The 26,079-nt window shown below is 31.5% G+C and overlaps 2 protein-coding genes and 1 pseudogene across 5 annotated transcripts in view; 1 reads left to right on the top strand and 2 right to left on the bottom strand.

The window, feature by feature from the left end:
- Positions 1 to 5,390: 5,390 nt before the first annotated feature.
- Positions 5,391 to 10,094, bottom strand: LOC110030899 (pentatricopeptide repeat-containing protein At1g05670, mitochondrial-like). Of its 2 annotated transcripts, none has more exons than XM_020733877.1 (6): positions 8,464 to 10,094; positions 8,248 to 8,363; positions 8,018 to 8,143; positions 7,853 to 7,943; positions 7,659 to 7,723; positions 5,391 to 5,524 (listed from the first exon to the last, which is right to left on the bottom strand). In XM_020733877.1, exon 1 carries the CDS (start codon positions 10,063 to 10,065, stop codon positions 8,533 to 8,535), a length of 1,533 nt encoding a protein of 510 aa, XP_020589536.1. In that variant the 5' UTR covers positions 10,066 to 10,094; the 3' UTR covers positions 5,391 to 5,524; positions 7,659 to 7,723; positions 7,853 to 7,943; positions 8,018 to 8,143; positions 8,248 to 8,363; positions 8,464 to 8,532. The 2 variants fall into 2 exon arrangements, with proteins under 2 accessions (XP_020589536.1, XP_020589537.1); XM_020733878.1 differs by having other exon boundaries at positions 8,248 to 8,299.
- Positions 10,095 to 13,838: 3,744 nt separating this feature from the next.
- Positions 13,839 to 16,454, top strand: LOC110030831 (annotated as a pseudogene).
- A 3,101-nt stretch (positions 16,455 to 19,555) lies between these two features.
- LOC110030980 (tyrosyl-DNA phosphodiesterase 1) overlaps positions 19,556 to 26,079 on the bottom strand; it is a 46,795-nt gene continuing 40,271 nt past the window's right edge. For 2 of the 3 annotated variants that reach the window (XM_020733985.1, XM_020733988.1), the window contains exons 10-17: positions 25,736 to 25,885; positions 24,878 to 24,981; positions 22,915 to 22,968; positions 22,476 to 22,566; positions 21,448 to 21,528; positions 21,234 to 21,375; positions 21,048 to 21,151; positions 19,556 to 19,901 (exon numbers count right to left, since the gene is read on the bottom strand). In XM_020733985.1, the coding sequence (XP_020589644.1) occupies positions 21,087 to 21,151; positions 21,234 to 21,375; positions 21,448 to 21,528; positions 22,476 to 22,566; positions 22,915 to 22,968; positions 24,878 to 24,981; positions 25,736 to 25,885 (687 nt within the window). In that variant the 3' untranslated portion in view covers positions 19,556 to 19,901; positions 21,048 to 21,086. The remainder of the gene's footprint in view (positions 19,902 to 21,047; positions 21,152 to 21,233; positions 21,376 to 21,447; positions 21,529 to 22,475; positions 22,567 to 22,914; positions 22,969 to 24,877; positions 24,982 to 25,735; positions 25,886 to 26,079) is intronic. The other variant, XM_020733986.1, reaches the window with a different exon arrangement.

The raw sequence follows: 26,079 nt of genomic DNA, 5'->3' as shown, positions 1-26,079 counted from the left end.
TATATATATATAGTTATAAGAAACTAATATGTTTTTTAATTTTGATTATTGTAGAAGGGAATTGATTGTGAAGAAGATGCAGAGCAGAAGAGGGATGAGTTTGCTGGATTTGATAGTGTGGAGAGCTCAAGTGAGCTTACAGAGCTGAAGAAGAAGGGGCTGTGCTTGGTTCCTTTGTCAATGCTTGTAAATTTTCTTCAAAATTAATTTCTTCATATATATATTTGTTATGGTTCGGAATGCTAAGAAATTTTGAATCAAAACAGAATAGCAAGTGGCAAATAAGTCTTTATAAGAGGAGAAAATATTATGTACTGGTAGAGAAGGAAATATTACGGGCGCATAACATATGTGTGGATTGCTGTTATTGTGCTGGTATTGTAGTGAATATCATCACAATATTATCAAATCCACAACTACCTTGTTTGCACGTAATATTTCATCCGGTTAGGAGTGTTCACGGTGGCAGCAAAAAAATTTTAAAAAATTAACAAGCCAAGCTTTTATTGAAGAAATAGTATGTGTGGAAATGAGTTTGTGAGTACAAACCTTAATACACTCGAAGTACACCTTAAATACACCCCGAGTATATGTATCCCCATGTAATATATATATATAAGATTTTTCAAATAAGGTTCGATTGTTTGAAATTTGAAAACTAAGCTTATTTTATCATTTTTGGCTATGGGATATTGTTCCAATCGAAATTGTGTTTTCTCAATGTAGGATTTTTCGTGATTGCATTGTACATATTAAATTAAGCATGAATGGTTTTTTTATGAACATGTTTATTTGAAGGTATATTTTCAAGTATATAATTCAAAAAGACCAGTTCATATTAACAAAAAAGTTAACAAATATTCAGTCAAGTTATAGACTTACAATACCCTTTTTTTTAAAAGAGGTACTTATTAATTGAGTTTAGACATACCACACAAAAGATTAAGCCACTAAGATTATCAATGACAAAATGACTCCAACCAAGACAAGCTTGACAAATTAGGCCCTTGAATGCTTATCAGTCTAGACCTCTAAAAAGCGGAGCTGATATAATCTGATAAGAAAATAAGAGGCAGCAGTGTTCGCATTGAAGCAAGATCAGGGTTGAACATATAACATTTTATGAAGACCATCAAGAAGAAGGATTAGAGGAGCAACCAAAAAGAAAATAAACAGATAAAACTAAGAGAAAAATGAGCAGTGCAATTGATCTAGTTGTAATTGTTCATGTAGCATCCGTTCAAAGCAGTATATCTACCCAGGAAGTTTGGCAAAAACCAAAAAGAAAAGACAGAACTTATAGTACAAGTTCACGAGAGCTTCTAACATATTTTCTTATTTGGTGTGTTTTTTTGTGTTAAATTTAATTGATTAATGTAAGGAAAAATGATACAATTTGATATATTTATCTTCAACAAATCGAATTATGTTGGTGTTTTTATCAGCATATATATATATATATATACATACATATGTACATACATATGAGATGAAATGAACCTTTTATTAAGAGGTGTACCTTTTCAAGGGATAAATTAATCAATTGTAGAGCATTACTTAGATATTTTATCTTTTAATAATGAATTCATATTCATGATTTGATGGTTCCCAAAAAATTATAATTAATTACATTTCATGAAAGTATTTTAACTCTTCATAAATGCCAGTTGTTTAGGCTCTTGAATAAATTGATGATAGAATGGCTCTATTGGTGAATGAGAGGCGGTAATTCAATTTTGTGCTCAAACATGCTTAACTTGGGAGTTGATAATAAGCATGTTCAATTTCTCATGATTCCATCATTCTAAGCAGACATGAACTATGTTCTCTATAGTCCTTGAAAATATCTTATTCAACTTAATTAAAATATCATTGCCAAAAAGCATATGTTGTTTTATCTATTAGAATTCCATAGTGAAGAAATAAGCATTGATCAAGTGGCAAATTTTAGATTAACTCAAGCAAATAGAGGACTTTATTTGTTAAATATATCAAGAAAAATCACAAGCTCAAATGTACAACTCTAATGAACATACATGTTTTGATTGCAATTGTAATATAATTATATTATATCATCAAACTAACATCAAATAAGTGAGCTTGTCATGCCCTTATTATCATAAAATTTTAAGCTTGATTTGTTGATATTGCCATTTTTTTAGGCTTGAGTTGAATTTGAACTTTGGGAGACAGCTTATAAGTTGCCTAAATTTGGGCTATGAGCCTTTTTTTTGGGTTATAAACCACATAGGCTTTCCATTATAGATGAAATCTATGTGAATTTGGTGAATTATTAAGGATAATATATATTTTGATTGAATTTTTTTAGAGTAAATAATATAGTTCATTGAGCTATTTTTTGTAGTTTTTTGGGGGTTTTATTGAAGATAAATTATATATTAATTAGATGACTTATTGGAGATATAATATTTGGTAATGTGAGTCCCAAGTTGGTAAAATAAATCATTGGGAATGGCCACATATTACTTTGAAAAGCAACATTTACGGGTCAGGTTTTCTACTTAATTTGATTATTGTGACCACATATAAAGGTTTAGAGCCTTACTAGATTGGCCATGAATGATAATTTTTAAATCGGCAAGTCTTTATGACTCTCTGAATGTGTTGATCATATCGTAGGGGTGATGAGGGACTAAATTGAGAAGAGTAGTTTTACCCTATGTTGTAAGATACATAGTAGTTTCAGCTCATTTGTGGATTATTTTAATGAGGTGGTAATTTGAGGCAAATTTTTATTAAAAAAATGACATTGAAAATGCATATGATTTGCCATTAGGTGAAGTGGGCCTAACAATGTATAGTGTTATATGGTTTATATTTTTATTTTTTAAGAAACTTTTATTCAATAAGTTAGAATTGCAGCATTTTGGTAATAAAAAAATTATCAAGTTTTAATATGGGGTTCTAGTCTCACATCATTAAGGCTTAAGAATTAATATGAGGCCCATTATGAGTAAGTAAATCAAGGCAATGAAAATGAATTTTTTTTATTGGTTTAAGTTTACATAGAACTTAACCAGCACACAACTAAGGTTGGTGGAAGTCGCAATGTATCTACTTAAGCAAAAAAGGTTGACAAAGTTGATGAGATCAATAAAGAATAACTAGAGTTTACTAAAGTTAATTAAAGACAAATGATGATGATCAAAGTTAATTGAGTTGAGCCCAAATTTAACAAACCATTAATTAAGCAAGAGAAGGGTTAAATAATAACCTGTCACATTGAACTTTAGTTAATCTAATAATGTTGGGGTTATAATGAGATTGATCGTGTGGGTAGAAATACATGATAAATTGTTGATTTATGAAGGTAAAAATGGTAGGGAAATGATATTTAATGCATATGGAGATTTTCTTGGCCAATCTCCGGAGAACCCTTTTGGAACAACAATATATATAGACACAAACACACACACACACACACACACACAAAATGTTAACAATATTGTATACATAAATACGACTGCGACGCATCTACCAAAGTAGCTGAATTCATCTCTTCCACCCACTGGGACAGTCTAGCCAACCTAGATCTAGACAACCACTAGAGATGATCATCATTACCAGCAAAGACACAAATTTGCAAGTCAATTCATCTTTAAAAGCGTCCTTAGACATCCAAGAAGATATTTTCATCAAGACATCATGGATGGGAGTCCTGCAGTACTAAATGTATTTCGTAATATTTTCTCTTTTTCTATAAAAGAGAAGCTAAGCTAAGAGGGAAGAGAGGAACCCAGGACATCCTTTGTTTTGGGACCTCTCTCTCTCTCTCTCTCTATATATATATATAAGAAATCCTATAGTTCGAAAAATTTCCGAAGAGCCATATTTTTCTGGCTTATCAAAGGCTAAAGCTTGATATACAATCTCTCTGACCACCTCCCAGATCTTACATCCATCTCTCTCTTCTATTTTTTCTCTATAAAGCTGGATCTTTACAGAATTGTATGTACTGTTGAACGATACGAGACCTTAAGTCCTAAAAGAATTCAACGCATATAAATTACAACCTGGCTCAAGTAAATCTTAATTTTAGATTATAATCACCTCTCATAACCAAACAATTAGTGCTAAAAATCATACAAATAACAAAAACATACATCATTATCCTTAGAGCTATTTAACCATCTGAAGGTCTTGAGAGATTTTAATGTGAAGGTCACATGGCATGATGTCATGAATTATCAGCAACAGTAAGAGAAATAATATTGAAATGTTGTATCACATGGCATACATACATACATACATATATCATGCATTAACAAAATACAAAATCAAAGCAAATGCAATACAACATATAAATATAAAAATTTAGGTGTGAGATATATAAACACATAAGAACTATGTGTATATATGTAAATTTCAACCCTTTTTTAAAATTTTTTGATATTTTGAACAAACAAACACATCACATATGCAATATACAAACTGCAATATTATAAAATGGTTCTCAAGTTTCATTTTTTCAAAAGATTTCAAAATGATTTATCTATGAGAAAACCAATCTAGTATATTTGGTAACTTGTATTTATTACATTTTTTTATTGAATAATGTGCATCAGTGAGGAGCTACATAGTTGATGTACTAGTTCAAAGCAACCATTCCAAATGCTTAAGTGTTCACTAAAATATAATTATATGAAACGAGCATTTACATACATACCAGCCAATTCCGATGTATCTACATATCTAACCCCCAAGCTTTACTTTTTTACATATCTAACCCCCAAGCTTTACTTTTTTACATCAATGCCGCCCGATTTTCTTATATCACATAAAAAATATCACTATTTAACTTGTAAAAAGGGAAATAAATCTTTTCATGCATAGGTAAGATTGCATGTATGTAAGAATTTAAGGTGTTGGACATATGTAAATGCATAGGAATTAAGCAGTCTGCATGAAAATCTTCCAATATAAAAAGCATTAATAACCAAGACTATAACGTCTCTGTACACCAGTTTATTATCATACTTATGCATGTGATGCTATGAGAATGCATGCATTCAAATAAAATCAACTCAAATTCATATTCAACATTAAGCAAAAGCCCAACTATATAAGCAAAAAATCATTTAATAACAACAACAAGCCATTATCTGACTAAGTGGGGTCGCCTACATAATCATTTTAATTTCGTCCGATTGAGTCATGGGATGCCCTAGCATTTGCACAATGATTTAAAGGATTCATGCCATGATTTTTTTGACAAAAAACTAAAGCTAGCTATCGACTAGCTAACACAACCCTCTGCTTTTCGCATCCGGGGCATGGGACCAGATAATAGCAGGGTTATAAACAAAAAAAAATAAAAAATCATTAAAAAAAATGGAAGGAAAGTATGAAATACCTTCACTGGGCACAAGTTTTCTTTTTTTTCTATTTCTTTGATAAAAAAACATTCAAATGTTCAGAATAACATAAAATATACATTAAGGATAATATGATTGAAGTAACTTGAAGCTTGGATGTCTGGAATCGCCAATGCCTGATAAGAGAGCTACAATAACACAAAACGATTGTGTTAAATTCATGTCAGATAATGTTCATAAATTTAAAGTTTATATTGATAAAAAAAAATGGTAAATTTGCATAAACACATTAGCATACAACTCTGATTTCACTATACAATGGCCTGCATCTCATGGCCTAAACAGCAGCATTGAACTATTAGCACAGGCATTAATTAATGAAGCAAAACATTAGCAGACGCCTTTTCATTTCGAATTGTAAATAAAGGGAGACATTAAAAGTGCAAATATTTCATCTTTCTTTGCAAAATTGCTAGAATTCTCTTCTTGCAAGGTTGACTTAAATGAAGAAAATATCAAAATAATCCATTAACTCTTTGCAGTCATTTTAATCAGAGTCTATACAAGTATCAATTTAGTCCTTAGACTCAATTAATATGGGCCAAAATAATCTTTAAGGAAAACTAATTTAGCTCCAATGTAAAGAGACTAAGAACAAATTTGACGCTTCTATGGACTCCGAGACTAAAATGGTCTCGTGTAAACAATAAAGGGACTATTTTGAAACTTCATTTGAGATATATGATGCTACTCGATCAACCCAAATCTTGGTTAAGCATATCATAAAGAAATATCACATTGAATAATTAAATAAACCCCCATGTTAGGAATCACTAATGTGATGATATGACAGCTACTATATGATGTGAAGAGTTTAGATGTTAGAAATCTTCATTGTGCTCGGTGATATCAACATGTCTAATGATATCGGTCAAGATCATGTGTACCTTGGGCTCGTTGTGTTAGAATTGTGAAATTATTTGTCTTGAGAGGTTAGTTATGTTTGCGGGGAGTTAGGGTGTGGGCATTAGTTAACTTGGTGAAAATTTTGAAATTTATCGTTGAGGTCCTGAGAACAAATCCCTCCTACATCTAATTTGCACTTTGACGAACAAACGTTCCTTCCGAAAAAAGATATAGTTCCATTGCCATCTTTTTTGAGTTTTTATTGATAAATTTTGAGCTTATTTCGAGTCTTAATTTTGTGCCAATTGTGATAAAAATACCCAAACTCGAGGATAGCTCAATCTTTAATTTGATTTGAAATAAAGCATGTTTTATATAATATAGCATGTTTAGTTATTTTTAAAAATAGTTTAAATTATTTTAAAAAATATAAACAAAAAATACACTAAACAAATATGTTTTTAAAATAAAAGTAAAAAATAAAAAAATAATAAAAAAAGCAAAAGTAATCCCAAACAAGGTTTAGTCGAAATTAACTAGAACAAATTTTAGTTACAAGCTAGGATACTTCACTCAAAATCTATTTTTAGCCAATTTTAAGTCTGCTATGGCTAGCTCAAGATTTGATTCAATTTGGCTTAAATTTATTGTATATTACATACAGTTTATATGATACAAATAAAAAGTAATTGTTGGTCCATTTGGCGTGTATCTCATGCAAGAGAACCAAAGCTTAATCCCTCCCTCAAATTTAATATCTTCTAACATTTTAAGAAAACTTGAAAACAATTTCAAGCAAAACAAAGATTGAGTTATGTCGAGTCAATTGGACTCGGGCCAAAATTAAATCAATTTCAAGTTACTTTAAGTTGAGCTAAACTCTATAATATCAAGTTCAGCTTGGTGTCCTTTTGAAATATTTAAGTCATTATAGGTCTTAATTCAAGATAGACATTGATTTCTTTTAGGTTATTGGGCATTCCAAGTCAATTCAGCGCAATATTTCCTTTCTCCCATGCTTAGCTGCCCCCTACTCTTCTCCATGCTTTAACTCTCCATTAACTACTTTGGGAAAATCATTGATTAATTTCGAGCAAAGAACTAAGCCAACAATCAAAAAATCTTAGTGGCAAGCATGAAAAGACTTGTAATTTGAATAACTAAAATCAGTGGTATCAAAGCACAAAGCGTAATGCGACGCACAAAACGTAATGCGACGCACAAAGCGTAATGCGACGCACAAAGCTTTATTTTTACTTCAAAGCATAAAGCGTGGAACGAAATGATGCTTTTATTAACTAAAACACAAATAGGTTACCTAAAACTATTAATATTTAAATACCTTCATTAATAATTATAAAATATAAAGTATGATTTAAAAGTTGAAATAAAATAGAAAAGAATGTGGAACAATACCTTAGTTGAAGATAACATAGAGGTTGAAGCTACAAATTAAAATTTCAAACATTTCTAATAGTTTCCTGCAACAATTAAGAACTTAAAATTACAAAAGGAAATCTTAAAAATGAAAACAAAATCAAAATTTTACAGCATAAATAAACTAATAAAGTCTCAAATTTCACAAAATAAGCTAAATGAATTCAGTGGACCTTTATTCTCTCTAGCTAAACTGCGAACCTGACCGACCGCTTTGTTTCGGTTCTTCAAAGCGTGAGAAGCGGGTGCCCACGTGAAGCTCACCTTTAAAAACATTGAATAAAATAAGATCATAAAAAAAGGTACTGATTTGCGCAAATATCATACAATAAGTCTACCTTTGCTTGAAGCTAGCAGTTCAATCAGGACCAGTTTTTTGTATGTCTAAAGCTTTGAAGGTTCTTTCTCCTACATCTGAATGATCAGCAGTACTTGTAAAAGAAGGAAGTTCAGCAGCTTTTAAACTGTCAAAGAAAGAAGCACAATTAAGAAAAAAATAATAAAGAAAGGAAAAACGATGGATCTCATAATTAAACGATATTTAATTACATACAGCTGCATTACAGACCTGTTTAGTTATTTCTGAACTCAATGTATTTGACACAAGCTTGGGGCCAATTCTGCAAAAAAAATTTAAAACAACTCTGAATTATGTATCCTCTTCCACGCAATTGCAACTTTAGCCTGGTCAAAATAATTTTTGGAGAAACTTCAGTTGAAAGCTCATTCACGGTACATACTGATTGATTCTTAAGACTCGTATTGATTCACAAATATAAATTACCAAAAAGTTCAGTGTTTAAGGGAACCCCCGCCCTTATGCAATGCTTCAATGGCCATTACATGTTTAATGTCATGATTTTGCTTTCTTTCTCAGTTCGCTTGAAAAATGCTCAAAGTTTTCAGCGCAATCAATCGTGCATTTTCTAGCAATCCCATCCAAAACAATTTTGTAGGTGACAGCATCAGGAATTTGTCCCTTGGAAACCATTTCATCCACAAAAGAAGCAGCTTTATCAAAATTTCCTTCTTTGCAAAGTCCGCAAATCAATGTAGTATAAGTAATCACATCTGGCGAAATCCCACTCTTCTCCATATCCAATAACAATGCTTCTGCAACCTCACTTTTCCCAATTTTGCAGAATCCATCCATAAATGCATTATATGTAATAACACTAGGCTGAAGCCCTTTCTTCATGATTCCATCAAAAATTCTTTTGGCGCCCTCCATATCCCCCATTTTACAATACCCATCAATTAAACAATTGTAAGCAACAACATCATTTTCTAACCCACTCTCCTCAGTCCGATGAATAAGCTGAAGAGCATCCTCCAATCTCCCTTCTTTACATAAACTATCAACCAAAATACTATAAATGAACTTATCAGGATTTACATCTTCTTGAATCATTAAATCTAAAACTCTGAGAGCCTCATCCATTCTACCCTTTTTGCAAAGTCCGTTAATTATTATAGTGAATGTGTTAACATTGGGGCGAAGACCAGAGGAAGCCATGTATGTTAACATTTCCATACCATCTTCTAACTGCCCATTATCACAGTAACCATGAATTAAAGAGTTATATGTCAAAATATCCAGGTGAACACCATTCTTTTGCATCTCAGAGAACATCTTCTTAGCTTCGACCAGCTTCCTCTCTCTACAAAAACCATCAATAAAGCTGGTATAAGAAACTAAATTCCCCTTAATTCCCACTCTAATCATCCTCCCATAAAGCATTTCAGCAGCCAAGATCATACCTTTCTTGCACAAACCACTCAGAACAAGGTTATAACTAAACTCGCTTGGCTCCAATCCAAATCCCAACATTTCACGAATCAAAACAAGAGCTTTCTCGTAATCCAAGCGGCCACACACAGAGCCGATAAGCACTCCATATGTAAAGCTGTTGGGGCTCGGTCCATTCGCCTTCATCTGCTCCAATATTTCGAAAGCTTTAGAGATCTTACCTTCTCTGCAGAGGGCTTTGATCAAAGTCGTGAATGTGACAACGTTGGCAGTGTATCCTCGTTGAGTAATATCGTCAAACAGCTGAAGTGCGAGATTCGAGCGGCCTGTCTCCGAGCAACAGTTGATGATAATGTTGAGAGTGGTGAAGTCGGGAGAGATGCTCGAGCAGCGCGCAGAGAAATAGAGGGCTACAGCTGAGTCGAATTGGCGGGAGTTGGAAAGGGAAATGAGGGCGAGGTTGAGGGAGCGAGTCGAGTTGGGTGCAGGTATTTCATGGCGGATTGTGCGGATGGAGCGGCCGTCGGAGAGACTACGGAGCGGGAGAGGAGGAAAGAGAGATCGGTTGATAGATCGAAGGAGGTAAGTACAGATAAGGGAGGGAAAAGAAGAGATTTTTGCAGAAGCCGCAAACATTCTACGGCCCCTAAATTTGAACCGGAACAATCAGCATTATAAAAACAAAGGAGCTACTTTTTGAATACCAAGTAATAATATTTGTTTCATGTTCTAAATATTTTACAAAATCATAAAAACTTGTGTAAATTAAACATTTTTAGCTTGGTAAGTACATAAATAGGAAAAAATATTATCTCAGGAGTACTGATGCATCAGTACTTGCCACGTAGGCAACACGGTAGGACCATTGCCTACGTGGCACCCCCTCATTGGAGTAGAGAAGCGGATCCAGACACCTGGGGGTTTTTTCCATAAATAGACACATTGGAGTACATTGGTGATGAGATGATGGTCCGATGATGGGGCTTTTCCTCCAACACAAAAATTTCTTATGCTCGAAGCTCACTAATAAAAAAATAAAAAGAAAAGATATTATACAATATTTTTTGGGGGCATGATGATCACAGTTTACATGTTAGAAAAGTGTAGCACGCTCATCACTCTATACTCGATGATTGATGGGACAAACCTTAAGAATAATTCAAGTCAACATCAATGATTGGAGTAAAGATTTTCGTAGGCGTATTTGAAATTACTAGTATCGACAAATCTTGTGAAAGATTTGGCTTAATGGGGATGAAAAACAAGATGATTCTTGGGCCGTCATGTTGCCTCATATTGATCCGACGGTTTGATGGATCTCAAATTGTTTGATTATGATGTTAGATGATCCTAGGAGCAATATCTACCTTTATAAGAAACCAATTTGCATGTGGCTCGATTATATGACAACAATTGGTTTGTTGAAAATTCAAATTACATGACTGTGCATAACAACATATGACCTTTTCTAAACCTTGGAGTCATGTTGAACTGATCCATGATGACAAAATGATTAAATATGAAATTTGAATTGTTAACGTCTTTAATAATTTTGATAGAATATAAGAAATTAATGATACATCACTATAGTTAAAAGATGTATTTCACATGGCAATATAAGGGAAAATAATGTGCAAGTTGAGTGACATCTGGATGATAGGATATCTTAATAGCCCGACCTGAATAAGGTCAGCCCGAACCTGAGTTTAACCTGCTAACCTGAACCCGACCCAAATAATAAACCGGTTAAATTCTCTAACCCAAACCAGACTCAAAAAATATTCCCATCAACCCTAACCCGAAATCTTCGAGTCATGTTCGCATACCGACTCAATTTCTTACACCCCTAATTTTTTGAATATCACGCACCACATAATATATAATAATAAATCCAAATTCATTAAATATTTTTTACATAAATAACATTGCTTTGTCATCAATTAATCTATTTTCCATCCTACACCTATTAAACTTTAAATGATATATTTTATAATGATCTCTCAAAATCAAAACATAAATGGATAAAATATTATACATATATATATACATACATATATATATATATAATATATCAATATCAATATATATATATATATATATAATTTATTTGTGGACACGGTCATTATTATGTGAGAGAGAAAATTAAAACACTTATGGTAATTTATGTACCTGCAATTTGTAATAAATAAGAAGTTTCCCGCATGGATAAAAATTGCAAAAAATAGAAAACGGCATACATACCAGCCAATCCTAAATCTTGCATTTTTACATTTATGCCCTCGAAATATTTCATAAGCATATGATGAAATATAGCTTCTGACATAAGTGTAAAAAATAAAATCTAGGTGTTAGATATGTAAATACATAAGAATTAGGTGGTATGTATGTAAATCTCCCAAATAAACCTGTCCTATAAGCTGGCTGTATATGTTAAAAAGCAATTGCTTCTTGATTCATTGCACGGCCTGCAACATATCTTACGTGCCCAATTAATTAATTTACTAAACTATCACCACACATTTTTAAATTGACCAAAGAATCACTCAATTCATTAATTTATTACATATTTGACCTTTTCTATAATATTTTATTTATCTTATAAGCCAAGAAAGCTGCAATGAATGCAAGTTATTTACAGAAGGATTATCAGCTAAAAATAGTATTTTTGCAATTATAACATATAACATTTTAAAATTGCATCAAATGTGGTCCATATCTAAGGAAAAAAATATTACATAAGTGCTCCGCACGTTACGTAACGTGCGGAGTCCAATGAAATTATGTCGTGGAGGTGTTCATCCCGGTAACACAATAAATATTTCCCTCATGTTATTCCGTGTTATTTAGGTGTTATTGTGTTCTGAGAATATTTCGGTGTTATAATAACACAATAACACATCAATAATATATGAATAATAGATTAATAATACTTGGATAATACACAATAACACCTGAATAATAACGGAGGAATATTCTCTTGTGTTACCGGACAGATTTTTTTTTTCTTTTTTCCGTGACGTAATTTCATTGGACACCGCACGTAACTCTGCATGCGGAGTCCTGATGTAATATCTTTTCATATCTAAGAGGATTAGACCCTCGCCTCATATGTCTTTCCATTTTTTATTCAAGCTTTTTAATGACTGAGATTGAGAAACAAAAATAGTATTTTTAATTTTGAGCTGTTTTCAATCTTATTTATTCAGAAATTTAGATGAAATAATGGTTATATGGGGGATAAATGTAAAATATCAATTTTATGTAGAGAAAATAAAAAATATTGCATTTCTAACAATTAAATTTCCAGTAGGATGGAGGATGTAAGCCAACAAATTTGTTTTTTTTCAGCTGAATTTTCCCCTGAAATTTGTCTTCATTCAACGAGATGATTACACCTTTCATGTGTAGATAAAGTGGTATGTTTGTAAAAGTTGAAGTTTTAGATGATTAAATATATAAAAATTAATTGGTATGTATAGGTAAATCTTCTTCTAAGTTTTAAAAATAGATTAAGAGATATTTACATAGAGCAGATTGTATATCGAAATGTGTCGGCGCTGACCCTGAGTAGATCTAAAGGTCTAAAGAAGGAGAGTGCGAGTATGCGGCAAAGGATGGCCCCACTGACGGAAGAGCAGAAGGTCCGCTTATCTGATCGGATGCAACCGTCTGAGTCAAAGCAAGCAAGACGAAAACACATCGAGTCAAGAAAGATGGATGAATGATTCTAATCCGAGTCATTTGATCAAAAACGAGACATCCAAGCAATACCGCACGAAGAAGCAGACTCGGGGTAAAATCTAGCCCCTCAGCTTTCCCAATCATACATGGGATGTCCAAAAGCTCCCCCTTCTACTATCAAGCATCGACATCTAGACTAACTCAGCAGATTGACCGGTCGAGCCGAAGTTATGCAAGCTCAGTTGAACGAGCCAGAGAGTAGTCGAGCGATAAATTCATACCTATAAAATATCTAGAATACCGTGTATATCCCCAATTAAAGGTTGGGCAAAAAAGTAATGTCACCATATTATATTCTCTCCCCCTATAAATAGAGAGATCATTTCATATACAAGATAGTGCAAATACACTCAGATTATAGCCAAAAAGGTCTGGAAAGATCAACACGATCCATACAATCTACTGTTCACTCTCTTTCGCCCGCTCTTCTCTAACAATCTATCCCTTGAAGTGTGATTCACACACAAATACCTATTCAACACATACCATGTGTAAAGATAAATCTTTTGACGGTTTAAAAACATAAAAGCTGGATATGGTCGCCGGAAAAATCTCTCTTTCAACATGCATAATTCATAACGCGATCTTGACATATTTTTGTTCATTTCTGCTGTCATTTTCTTTACTCATCCTTCCTACTCTTCTCTAATAAGTTGTTTAATCTGCAGCCCAATCTTCCTTCTTCCCTCTCCCTTTCATTTCTCATGTAACAGTCTTTTAGAACATTCAAAAATTGAATTTTTTTTCTTAATCTTCTTCCCTTCCACCTTCAAATTCTCGAAGTTCTGAAAATGAACGATCTTCTAAGGGTATGTTCTTTCATTTTTTTTTTATTTTCATTTTTTTTTTTTTGCATGTTTCTTGTTTGGAACAATATGATTGTTCATGATGCTTCCCTGGTTCATCCAAGCTATTATGATTTGTATTTTAATAATCTCTAAACAGTTTGATAAAGTAAAAATAGAAGTTTTAACAAGAAATAATGCAATGTGACAGAAAGGAAATAAAACGTATTTGTGAAAAATGAAGTTACCGAACTGAAAAATGGCCTTTTTTTTTCTTTTTTACTTGAATTTTGCTTCTTCTCAGTAAATTTTTGCAGTCCTAACCTTCAGATCTTCTTCAACTTGCAGAGCTCTTTTCTTTCCAGAATACAGGTGCCAGACAGATCTCCAAGAGAAAGAGACATAGAGTTAGGATTTCCAAGGCAAAATTTAATAACAGATTATGGAATGGATGAATTTTTCGGAAAGGTATTTCTGTAAATAAATATTATTTCTCACTAACTCCTTCCTTGCATGTTCTGAATCTTTTTCTGCATCAAAACAGATAAAAAAAGTGGAGGATCTCATGATAAAGCTCTCCAGCAACCTCAAAAAGCTTCAGGTATTCTAATTACAAAGTACCAAAATCCATCATCCATAAGTTTTCTACAAAGAAACAAAAAAACAAAAAAAACAATCTATCTTCATCTCATACATCTTATGGAAAGATTATAATGAAGTTCATTAAACTGCAAAAAAAATTTCAGGAAGACAATGAGGAGATCAAGGCTGTTACTAAGAACACGGCAAATAATGACAACATACAAAAAGCCGATCATTCGAGCATTTTAATCAAGACAAGTCATAAATTTGGATTGCTTCCAGATTTTAAGCAAAGAATGGATAAGGACATGGATGAAGTGGGAATCACCGCTCGCGCAATCAAAATGAAATTAGAAGAAATTGATTTAGATGTAAATAATAATATTAGTTCATTTTGTTTTTGATGAGTGTGGTCGTTTTATATTATTTTTATCATATTTATTATGCTTTTTAGAACTTGGAGAACAGGAAGAATCCTGGTTGTGAGAAGGGGACTGCTGTTGACAGATCAAGAACAGCCATGACGGTGTAAGTTTGACTTATTTAGCTCTGAAAGATTGCTTTTTTTTTTTTGGTGTTTGTAATCAGCCTTGAATTCCATTTATTTCAGTTCATTGAAGAAGAGATTGAGGGATAAAGTGACTGATTTTCAGGTATTTAAGTAAATATGACTTTATAATTCATGCAAAAATTAGTTACTGAAATGTTGAGAACACATGACAGAATCTGAGGCTAAGTATACAAGAGGAGTACAGAGAAATTGTACAGAGGAGGTTTTTCAGAGGTGCAGATCTCACATATGAAATATATATCTTTTATTTGCAAAACAATTAAATTTTTTATCTTTTTCTTTGCAAATTTTGCATTTAACAGTCACAGGAACTGCACCAACTGAAGAAGTGAGTATTGTAATATGTTATTAACATATGTAGTCAACGAAAAGCTTTCGTATCATGTGTTTATGATTTTTGAAACATGTATAGATGATCGATGAGCTGATTGAGACCGGAGAGGGCGAAAAAATATTTAGGAAGGCGACTCGAGAAGTTGGAAGAGGGCAGGTTTTGATCCAAACTGAATTTGATTATAAAGGGAAAAGTTATATAATTAGCACACAACTTCTATGTATTTACATATCACGCGCCTAAATTTCAACATTTACATACATAGCTCTTTGGAAAAGATGCATTTCACTTTGAAAAAGTTATAACAGCACTATTGCTTATGCGATATTAAGGATTTGAATGTTATGTCTGTAAATATGAAAATTTAGATGTGTGATATGGAAATACATAAGAATTGTGTCTTATTTATGTTAATTCCTCTTACAAAAATGCTGGGTAAAATGTGCTGTTGATGAGAAAACATGATTATAGGTGATTGATGTAATGGAAGAAAATCAAGAGAGGCATGATGCAGTGAAGGAGATTGAACGGAAGTTGCATGAATTGCATCAAGTACATGCTTGAATTTTATTTTATTTTTTTATTTTTTATTTTTACAAACATACCTACTTTCAAAGATTTGTTGCATAAACTTATTGTTCTTATGGTAATGTTTGTGCTGCCAGATTTTCATGGACATGTCAGTGCTGGTTGAAGCACAAGGAGAGATGTTGGATAATATTGAAACTCAGGTTTGATTTTGCTGAATCTCTGCAATTAGACTGCAATACTGAACTAAGAATTTTTTTTTTTTACAAAAACAAATGTTATTTAACAAATTGAAACTACATTTTCAGGTTGCAAATGCAGTGAACCATGTACAGAAAAGGCACAGAATCCCTTCAAAGAATCCCTTCAAAATGCACAGGGCTTGCAAAACAAATCAAGAAAATTCATTTTCATTGCAATAATTTTGTGTCTGATGACTACAATTATCATTACTCTCTCAATGATTAAACCTTGGAGGAGTTAAACAAAAATGCAATTTTTTCTTACAGTGATGAGGTCTTCTTATTCATGTCTCTCTCTTACTGATCAGCAGCTTTGAGGTGGCCAGAGAACTAATTAAAGGCAAGTTATGGACTAAAATGTATATGTTTATTGTATATTTTATTCCCCACTATGCTGTAAAATTGCTTCCTCCACATTCTGCATCAAGTCATGTAAGTACTAATTTGTTATTTTGATTTTCCTTGTAAAAGATAAATGATAACAGAATGCTTACTTAAATAGAAAAATAAATATAGAAAATGTTTTTTCAGAAAATAAAAAAAGTTTATTTTACAAATTTGCTCGAGTGATGACTATTTTGTCTTTCTGAAGCTTCAAATTTCAGTTAGGGCTGTCAAAAAAACTCCTTGTTTGTGAATAACTTGTGTTCAGCTCGTTCGTTAAGTAAACGAGCCGAACACGAACAACTCTTTTTTCGCTCGTGTTCGGCTCATTTTAGCTCGAAATAAAAAAAAAATTATATAATTATTTATATAATAATATATTACATAAATTATCTATAGAATAATATATTATATACACATATCTAAACTTAAATCGTAACACCTTGTGTGGTAATGTGGTTAGTGTTTTCTTTTGCATTCGTTTGGTCCAGGTTCAAATCCAGCACTCTGCATCTATTTTTTTCAATTTAATTTTAACGAGCCATTTTCAAGCCGAATACGAGTTGAACACAAACACGAATATTTAAATCGAGCCAAACACGAATACACTGTTCACGAGCCGATTTCAAACACAAGCCAAGCCTGAGCTCGCTCAAGCTCGGCTCATTTACAGCCCTAATTTCAGTATGATGATGATGAAATTTTACTGGAGAATAGCCATATCTGCTCTATTCATTTTTTCTGTTAAAAAAATTACATATATACCACACAATTCTTGTGTATTTATATATCAAGCTAATTTGATATTTATATTTATATATAATAGTTTGATGTCATAAACTTATGCATGTAAAAGTGTATTTTACTTTTGATGTTAAATATGTAAATAGATGAAAATTATGTGGTCTGTATGTAAATGCCTATACGTGAAACTTTCAAAATTCGTGCCATTCCATATATATATATATATATATATCTATATCTATATATATATATGTGTTGACAAGGTATTAATTAGACTGGATCCATAGCTTAATAATATATTGATATTTTTTTAATTTTAATAAAATGTAGTATGATTTCGTAATTTTAATGAATCAAAGTTTGAATGAGGAAAACTATTTAGATAATTTTGATTTATTTTTTTTATTTAATTTATTCGAATAAACACCAACCACTAATTCTAATATTCATAAAGTTGACTCACTAAACATGTAATTAAGCTTTTTGTATTAATTTTCTAATAGGAATTTATGAAAATGACATTTAAACCCATAATATTTAAATATCATTATTATGTTTTTTTTTAGTTAATTACAATTGGTCAAAGCATTAATTAATCTGCCATCCCTCCTCTTTGATATCTTATTTTCCTATATCTAAAAAAAAATAGAATATTAAATTGAGAATTAAATATTGTATTAAAAAATTACCAATTTAATAATTATTAATATAGCTTAAATTATATTAAATACAATTTAAAATAAACTCTGAGAAATATGCCATTAAGAAAAACCTTATTGAATTTATAAGAAATTTTTTTTTTTTTTTCATTATAGAAATTGTGAGGATGTGAAATTTATTTGTAATGAGGAAGTATATATGATAGTCATGCAATAAGATAATGTCGAAAATATGTAGAACACCAATTTCAGAAACATTATTTGATATCAAATGATACGAAAATCACACAGTTTTGAACATTCTCAATTCTTAGACTTCTTGTATTTAGGGCGGTCAAAAAATCTCATTGTTCATGAACAACTCAGCTTCGGCTCGTTAAATAGTTGGTGTTAGAATGGTTCGTTAAGCGAGCCGAACACGAACAATCCATTGCTTGATCATATTATTCAACTTGTTTTAGCTTGTGTGGTCGAGTCATTTTGTGTTTTTTTTTTCGTTAAAAGATTGTTGTTGGTTCAAATCTGACATTCAACATCTATTTTTGTAATTAATTTAAACGAGTCAATTTTGAATCAAACAAGAGCACACTTTTTACAAGCAATTTTGAACATAAGTCATTTTCAAACATAGTTAATTTATACGAGCCGAGTTTGAGCGAGACCTAAACCCTACACCCAAAACAAATTAAAAAAAAAATCACATTTCATGGAGATATTGTCTGTGTGGTCTAATGGTCATTACGACCATTACAGACCACACTACAAGACATTTGTGTTATTAGGTTGCTGCCATTAAGGGTGTGCATTATCTGGTCAAAACCAAAAACCAAACTGAACTTACCAAGTTTGATTGGTTTGATTCGATTTAAAAATTGGATTTCAATTTTTTTTTTGTTTTTAAAACTTCAATATTTGATTTTTTTTGTTTCTGGTTATGTTTTAATTTTCATTTAACAAACTTAAAAAACCAAAAAAACCCAATATTTATTAAAAAATATTATTAAATTTTAATTTCATGTGTAACAAACTAAAAAAAAATAAAAAAAAAACTATTATATGTAATATTTGATTGAAATAAATAGAATATTCATAAAATCAAATAGACATTATGTGAATAAGATATATGATTTATAATATTTTTTTAAATTAAATTTCAATACACAATTAAATTTTGATTTTTTATAATCGAACTGTTTAAACCAAATTAAATTTCAGTTTAGTCGGTTTGCTTTTATCTAAATTTAGATTGATTTGATTTTCTGGATTATGAATTTCAGCTATAATTGGTTTGACCAATTTTAAAATAGATACCGACAGAATGCTCACCCCTAGCTATGATGAAGAAAAAGTATTTCTTAAAGACAATTTTGTTTTCATTTTCTTACCTCTGATAATTTGAATTGAAATCTTTTCAAAATTATTATTATTATTAGTCTAATTTATGAATTATTGATGATATTTAGATTACTCTCATTAAAACAAAGAGATTTACATTAATTATCATTGTCTATCATCATTATTTTTTAAATGCAGATGACATGAAAATACAACTTGATTATAGGCAGGTGGTGTAAATGAGCCCGAGTTTGAGCGAGCTAAAGCTCTATTCGTGCTAGAGTAGTTTGTGTTAGCTCGTAATCGAAATTGGCTCGTGTTTGAATCAAGCTCGCAAGAAGTTCATTCTTGTTCAATTTGATATTGAACATTTTGTTTGAATTAGCACATATTCGACTCTATTTAACTAGCACCAACAAAATTAATTAGAACTTATAAGGCAAGTGTTTCAAGGCTTCACCCTTCCATTGCGACAGAAAGGGTATATCACTACTCAAAAAGCATGAGTTGTAGTGATTTAGGATCTGTTTGGGGCAACTGCAGTTGTTTAAAGAATCAACTGTGAGGCTGCAAAGGAAAATATGTTATTCAAAAATCAGCATTGGCTACTAAAAAAATTGAAAAAAATCAAACCGTAGATCATAGCAGCCATAGCAGGTAGAGAAATAAAATACATTTTTATGCTACAGCCAGTCAAAATACAATTTTGTCAAACACAACCTTGATCTAATATATATTTATTATATAAACACTAACTATAATTTCTTTATTTCGAGCTAAAAACAAACTGAACATGATCAATCAAATAGTTGTTCATGTTCAACTCATTTATAATTTAAGTTTAAAAAATTTGTCATCGCCTCAATTCGCTTATTTAAAAAACAATTTGAACACAACATACTTAACAAACCAAAACACGGGTTATTAAGCTTTTTTAACACCCCTAATTATGGGTCTCCTTAATTGTGAAATTTTGATGAATGATTGTTGCAATCTTATTGACTATGGCATGATTCATTACTCCATTTATTTCTTCTCCGGCTGTTAAACCTAGTTTGTTTTAGATTTTCTTTTAAAAAGAATTAGTAATTATTAAATAATTTAGAGTTCACTGTTTAAGGACTTATTTTCTGCGGAAATAAATGCATTTAATTCTCTTTTTAAAACTGTTCTGAAATTGGAAAATTAATGTGTTATTTATTACATACAAACATTGCATGAAAATCTGCAAATGCCAAATTAGCACAACATTTTGAGAAATTTACATACATACCCACAGAACTCTCATGTATCTACATATCCAACACCCAAAGTTCGATATTTACACTTATAACAACTTGGTGTCATAAATTTAAGCATGCAAAAATTGTACTTCGCTTTTAAAAAGATAGTATATATGATAGTTTTTATGTGATGTCAAGGATTTGAGTGAAATGCAGGTATATTTGACTGTTTGGGGGTCAGATATGTAAATACATAAAAATTGTATGGTATGTACCTAAATGCCCCTTTTTTTGAATTTTATATGGTAGAAAAGGTGGTTGTTAGCGAAAGCATAATAGAAGCTGTGTTTGTGAAAATAACTATTAAAAGAAAAAAGAAGAAATTTATAATACGCACCCATACTTTTCAAAAAATTAGCTTTTAGTCTACAACTACTTAAATAAACCATAATTTAGCCAAATTAAATTAAAAAACCTACTGATTACTTACTAATGACTTTATACTGCATCCGATGAACTCGATCCACATTCAAGGCCAAACTCGACCATACACGTCTTTCTTAACGTGTAGCCGATCCCATGACCAAGGAACATCTGGAAAGCAAAATAAAATACCAAAAAATAACTCCACGTTATGTTATATATAATTTCAAATAATAGAAAAAAAGGAGGAGACCTTCGGGACAGTAAGGCTGGGCCGGAAGTCGATATGGAACCGGCAGACGGACGATGATCTCGGATGACGAATCCGACTCACCGTTCCAGCACCGAGTCACCAACTTCGTTCTGATGTTCTCAGAAGCCATCTGGTCATTTTTGTTCAAGAAAATATATAGTGAGACTTTGAATGCTTTTTAATTTATATTTAGGTTTTTGAGTAGTGAACTAACCTGCTTCATATCAGCATTACCAGTGCATGAAAACTGTGAAAGATTGCTGTTTATAACTGATGGCAAGAATAACACCCCCAACTGTTGAAAAGAAATGAGCCAAAGATCAAAAGAAAACTCAACCAAAACTGTAATTCAATGAAGATAGAACATGGCAAAAGAGTTATATTTTAGTAAAATGTCTGATTATTTACATGGAGCTATTTTAGTTTCAGAGTATATGGCATAAACATAAACATAAGAAACTGGAGAGGACACTACAGATAGAATGCTTCTTGCATAAATCATTAATATAAAGTGTCCACTTAAAATATATTTTATCAATATTTTTAATAAATAAAAATCAAGTATAATATTATATGTATTACATAAAAAAGCTTAAGGATTAACAAATGAGATATTAGCATTGGTTCAGTTACAACTATATTTCAATATTTCACCAAGTGTATTCAATTTACAACAGCACCTTGGGATTACAAGAGCATTAAAGATGATTTTTTTCAGCATCAATGATGTATTATTTATAAAGAAAGAGCAAATAATTTTTTAAATAATCACTTAACATATAAGAACATTGATGCATTGCAAATGTAATTGACATAGACGCCAATCAATCATTCAGTCTCAACAAAAAAATCATCTATGTTGACACTCATACTAGCCATGCCCAAAATTGATTTTGAAAAAAATTAAAAAAAAACATTATTTTTAGTGTGTGCCTAGTTCGTTAATCTTGTGCCCTTTCCTAACAAAACATATTTTGAAGCATCCGCGCTTCATAAATTATATCCTTCTGCACATTCCCATTCTTCTATAAATCCAAGAAACTTCAACCAATGGCACTAAATCATCCTCTTCTAATCATATTTAAATAACTTCAAGTCTAAAATCAGAGATGGAATCTAAGTTAAAAATTTTAAAAATATGAGTTGTAAAGCATGTATTGTTTTTGCAGTTCGGGGTCAAACACAAAACAAAATGATCCATCAACATTCAGAAAGAACGAAATAAAGAGAAGAAATTCTAACCTCATAGGAGCGAATCATAAGTTGAGAGTTATTCTTTTGCAGTGCACCCCATGCTGCTTTGCTTAAATTTGCTGATGTTAGAAGAAACCATCTGTCAAATAACAAAAAAAAGAAAACGAAAACTTATATTTCATGAGAGAGAGAGAGAGAGAGAGAGAGAGAGAAATGCTTCCTACACTCGCAAAGCCAAATACATTTTCAACACATGAACATTAGAAAACTATATATATATATATATATATGTGTGTGTGTGTGTGTGTGTGTGTGTGTGTGTGTGTGTGTGTGTGTGTGTGTGTGTGGGCTTAATATTATGAGATGTTGGGTCAACGTCATATATTTTTCCACAATTTAGAATTAGTGTTGAAAATGTTTTGACCAAGATGTCGGGGTGAGTGAGTGAAATAGCATTTCTCCATTGAATAAGATTGATTGATCTTACGCAATATTTTGAGCGCTATGTCGGGTGTAGGATTTTATATGAGGCATTGCCCGGCTAAAAACAGCAAATCAAAAGACAAAAATTATTAGATTAAATTAACCACTACTCATGAGGAAAGATAAATCAGCATTTATTTTTGAAGAGTTCTCATGAATCAAAATAAAAAGAAAACCAGTTATTCAATCCAACATGGCAGACACCTTTATGGGTAGAGGCGGGAAGAAAAATGTGTAATATTTTGACCAGATTCATAAAGTTGGCAAAGAACTAACAGAATTTGAAATATAGGCATTGGTAAGCCAATATGGCACTAGCCAATCTTAAAATTTTGACCACATCTACCAAGCTAAACTAACCTGCTAACCTGAGTATAAATGTTTCACTGAAAAGTATCTGACCCAGTTTGTAGGCTAGACTGAGTTTGGATAGCGTTCTCCAAAAAGTTAACCAAGATTTTGTCTGACATAAACTCAATCCAATCGACCTAATGTCCAACCACTTTTTTTCTAAATAATAATTAGAGCTGGTACTAGAGCTGTTACTTCGGTTTGAACTGAAGGAGGATTGACCAAATATTTTCCTATTTATGTTGGATTACATCAGGGATTTGTTTTAAGCCCATATCTTTTTGCTTTAGTTATGGATGATCTTACTGGACATTTACAGGAGGATACATCTTACTGGACATTTACAGGAGGATGTACCTTGGTGTTTTCTTTTTGGTTGATAATATCCTTCTCATGGACAAGATGAGAGAAAAAGCTCAGGAAAAACTTGAATTATGGAGATCTGCGTTGGAGTCTAAAGGCCTTCATTTGAGTAGAACTAAAACTGAATACATGGAATGTAATTTTAGTAGTAGTAGCTCTAGTGACATAAGTCGAATCTACAAATATTTGCAAGCACCATGAAAGTTCATATCGGCCAACTATCTACTCATAAGTACTCACTTCTTTGCTGCAACCAATTCAACACCATATAAACTCATTTGTCCATTTCGAGGTCTAATGTTCCTCTAAAGAAACGAAATGATCGAGCAGAAGAGATGCTCAATATCAATATGTGACAAATCTATTGTAGTTACCAAAACCAGCAACGAAAATTTTATGAAAATAACAAATAACTGCCCAAACAATGTATAGAAGAATGAGCCTGACGAAATGCAAGACAACACAGAGCTAGGAATTCCATGCAAATAAAAAGTGAGAATTCATAAATTACTAATTATCGTTTAGGCCAATAACTTTCCTTTAATGCGAGCAATCAGACCTATTGATAATGAAATGATAGTGAAAAGCCAAGAACTTTAATAGAAATTTGGGAACAGATAAGATAAGCAAGAAAACAAATTAATTTTTACAAAACGCAACCATCATCCATAGCCTCCCCTAACAAGTATCAACCCAAATATAATCAAAATTAAAATCATGCCAACCAAATATACTATCCTAAAGCCAGGAAAAAACATTCTCAGCCATTATAATCTTTCTTGACCAACATTAGCAAGCTCTCCAAACCACAAATAATGGTTAAATGAGCTAATAAAAAAAACTATTAAAAAGAAAATAAACAAACTTCATATAAATTATATGATGTGATACTTCGACAATATGAGACATGAAGATTTCCATCAAAAGTACTCGTGTGCTGATTGATTCTAGGGATTTTCTTTTTATTTTTTTTTTATGATTTGAAAGTTTTGATAATTCCTAAGCCATGATTTACTTCACTACTAAGTACTGATTGTATTGCAAAGCAGTGATAGCAGAAAAAGAAAATACAAATGCTAATAAAAACATCCATATTTTTAATTATTAAAGCTACCATACCTGATTTTATTGACTTTCAGTTGATGTTAGACATAGATATGTCTCAAAGCACTAACTATTCAAATATTACAAAGGCTAAAAATGGACATTTCCCAAATCGATAAGTTCGAATTTTGCAAAATAACATAACATACCATCGACCCAAGTGATCTGCCTTCCATTTTGACCAATACTTCTTCAAAAACTCTTTCTCAACATTCTTTTGTGGGCTTGGAATGGCACTACCAGCTGCATAACCCTACATCATAAGTAAAAAATAAATTTTAGCCTTAAACAAAAATAAAATAAAATAAATAATAATAATAATATATATATATATATATATATATTTGTGTGTACGTGTGTGTAAGCACATATCTGCATGCATGTATAATGCTATCTTGCATGTGAATTTGTATAATAAGTATAGAATAATGACCAACAAAACAGCTTTGTTTTCTAAAAAAAATTGTCAATTAAAATTTATAAAATCAAGTAATCGTCAATGATACATATCTTGTAACAACTAAAAAAATATATTTTAGCTTTAAGAAAAAATTAATAAAATCAATATAAAAATTTAAAATTTTAATAACTTATCACAAAAAATAAAAGTTCATAAATTTCATCACAATGGAATTAAAAAAAAATTTGTAATGAATTATATTTAATGAAAAAAAATCAATAATAAACCTATTTTTAACACCCTAAATATCAATTTCCGTTATTTCAACACCTATTAAAAGAGTTGGAGCATCATTTTGGCATTTTTTTTCAAAGTTTGGGACTTAAATGCCCCCTAGAAAATAGTCAAGGGACTATTTTGGCTCTTTTCTCAGTCATTAATAAATGAGGTTAATTTTAAAATAGAAACAATTTAGTTTAGAGATACCCATTCATGAGTCAAAATTAATTGATTGCAATTTCAAGTTTATTAAAATTAAGAGATATTAGAGCTTCAGGCATTATCATCATACTTAAATCGGCGCGGAAGAAAGTTAGCAATAACACACCTCCAGAGAGCATCTAACATCTTCCACCGTTGGCCAAATGATTACAGGCTTCCCTAGGCCTAACGGTGATTTATCATGTGAAATTCCTGACGACATGGACGCGCCAAACTCTGACATCCACCTTTCATCCAATGAGCCTAAAGATGAAAACTGCCATGAAAAAATTTGCTTTTCGACATGAGTTACTGAATAGGCTTCAGTGTAGAACAATTATATAAATATTACTTGAAAAATATATGCTATGAGAGAGATTCTATAACAGAATAAAAAACTGAAAGAAAGATGAACAATTTTTTTTTCCTCCAGGTTTCGTACCAACAGTCACGCATGAAAAAGAGACTTTT

This window comes from Phalaenopsis equestris, unplaced genomic scaffold (genome assembly GCF_001263595.1).
Source record: "Phalaenopsis equestris unplaced genomic scaffold, ASM126359v1 Scaffold000761, whole genome shotgun sequence".
Classification (NCBI taxonomy): domain Eukaryota; kingdom Viridiplantae; phylum Streptophyta; class Magnoliopsida; order Asparagales; family Orchidaceae; genus Phalaenopsis; species Phalaenopsis equestris.
This window is presented reverse-complemented; position numbering and strand designations above follow the sequence as displayed.

What these genes read in the sequence shown, in the direction of transcription:
- LOC110030899 (XM_020733877.1), bottom strand. Translation starts at nt 10,065, where the DNA reads ATGTTTGCGGCTTCTGCAAAAATCTCTTCTTTTCCCTCCCTTATCTGT.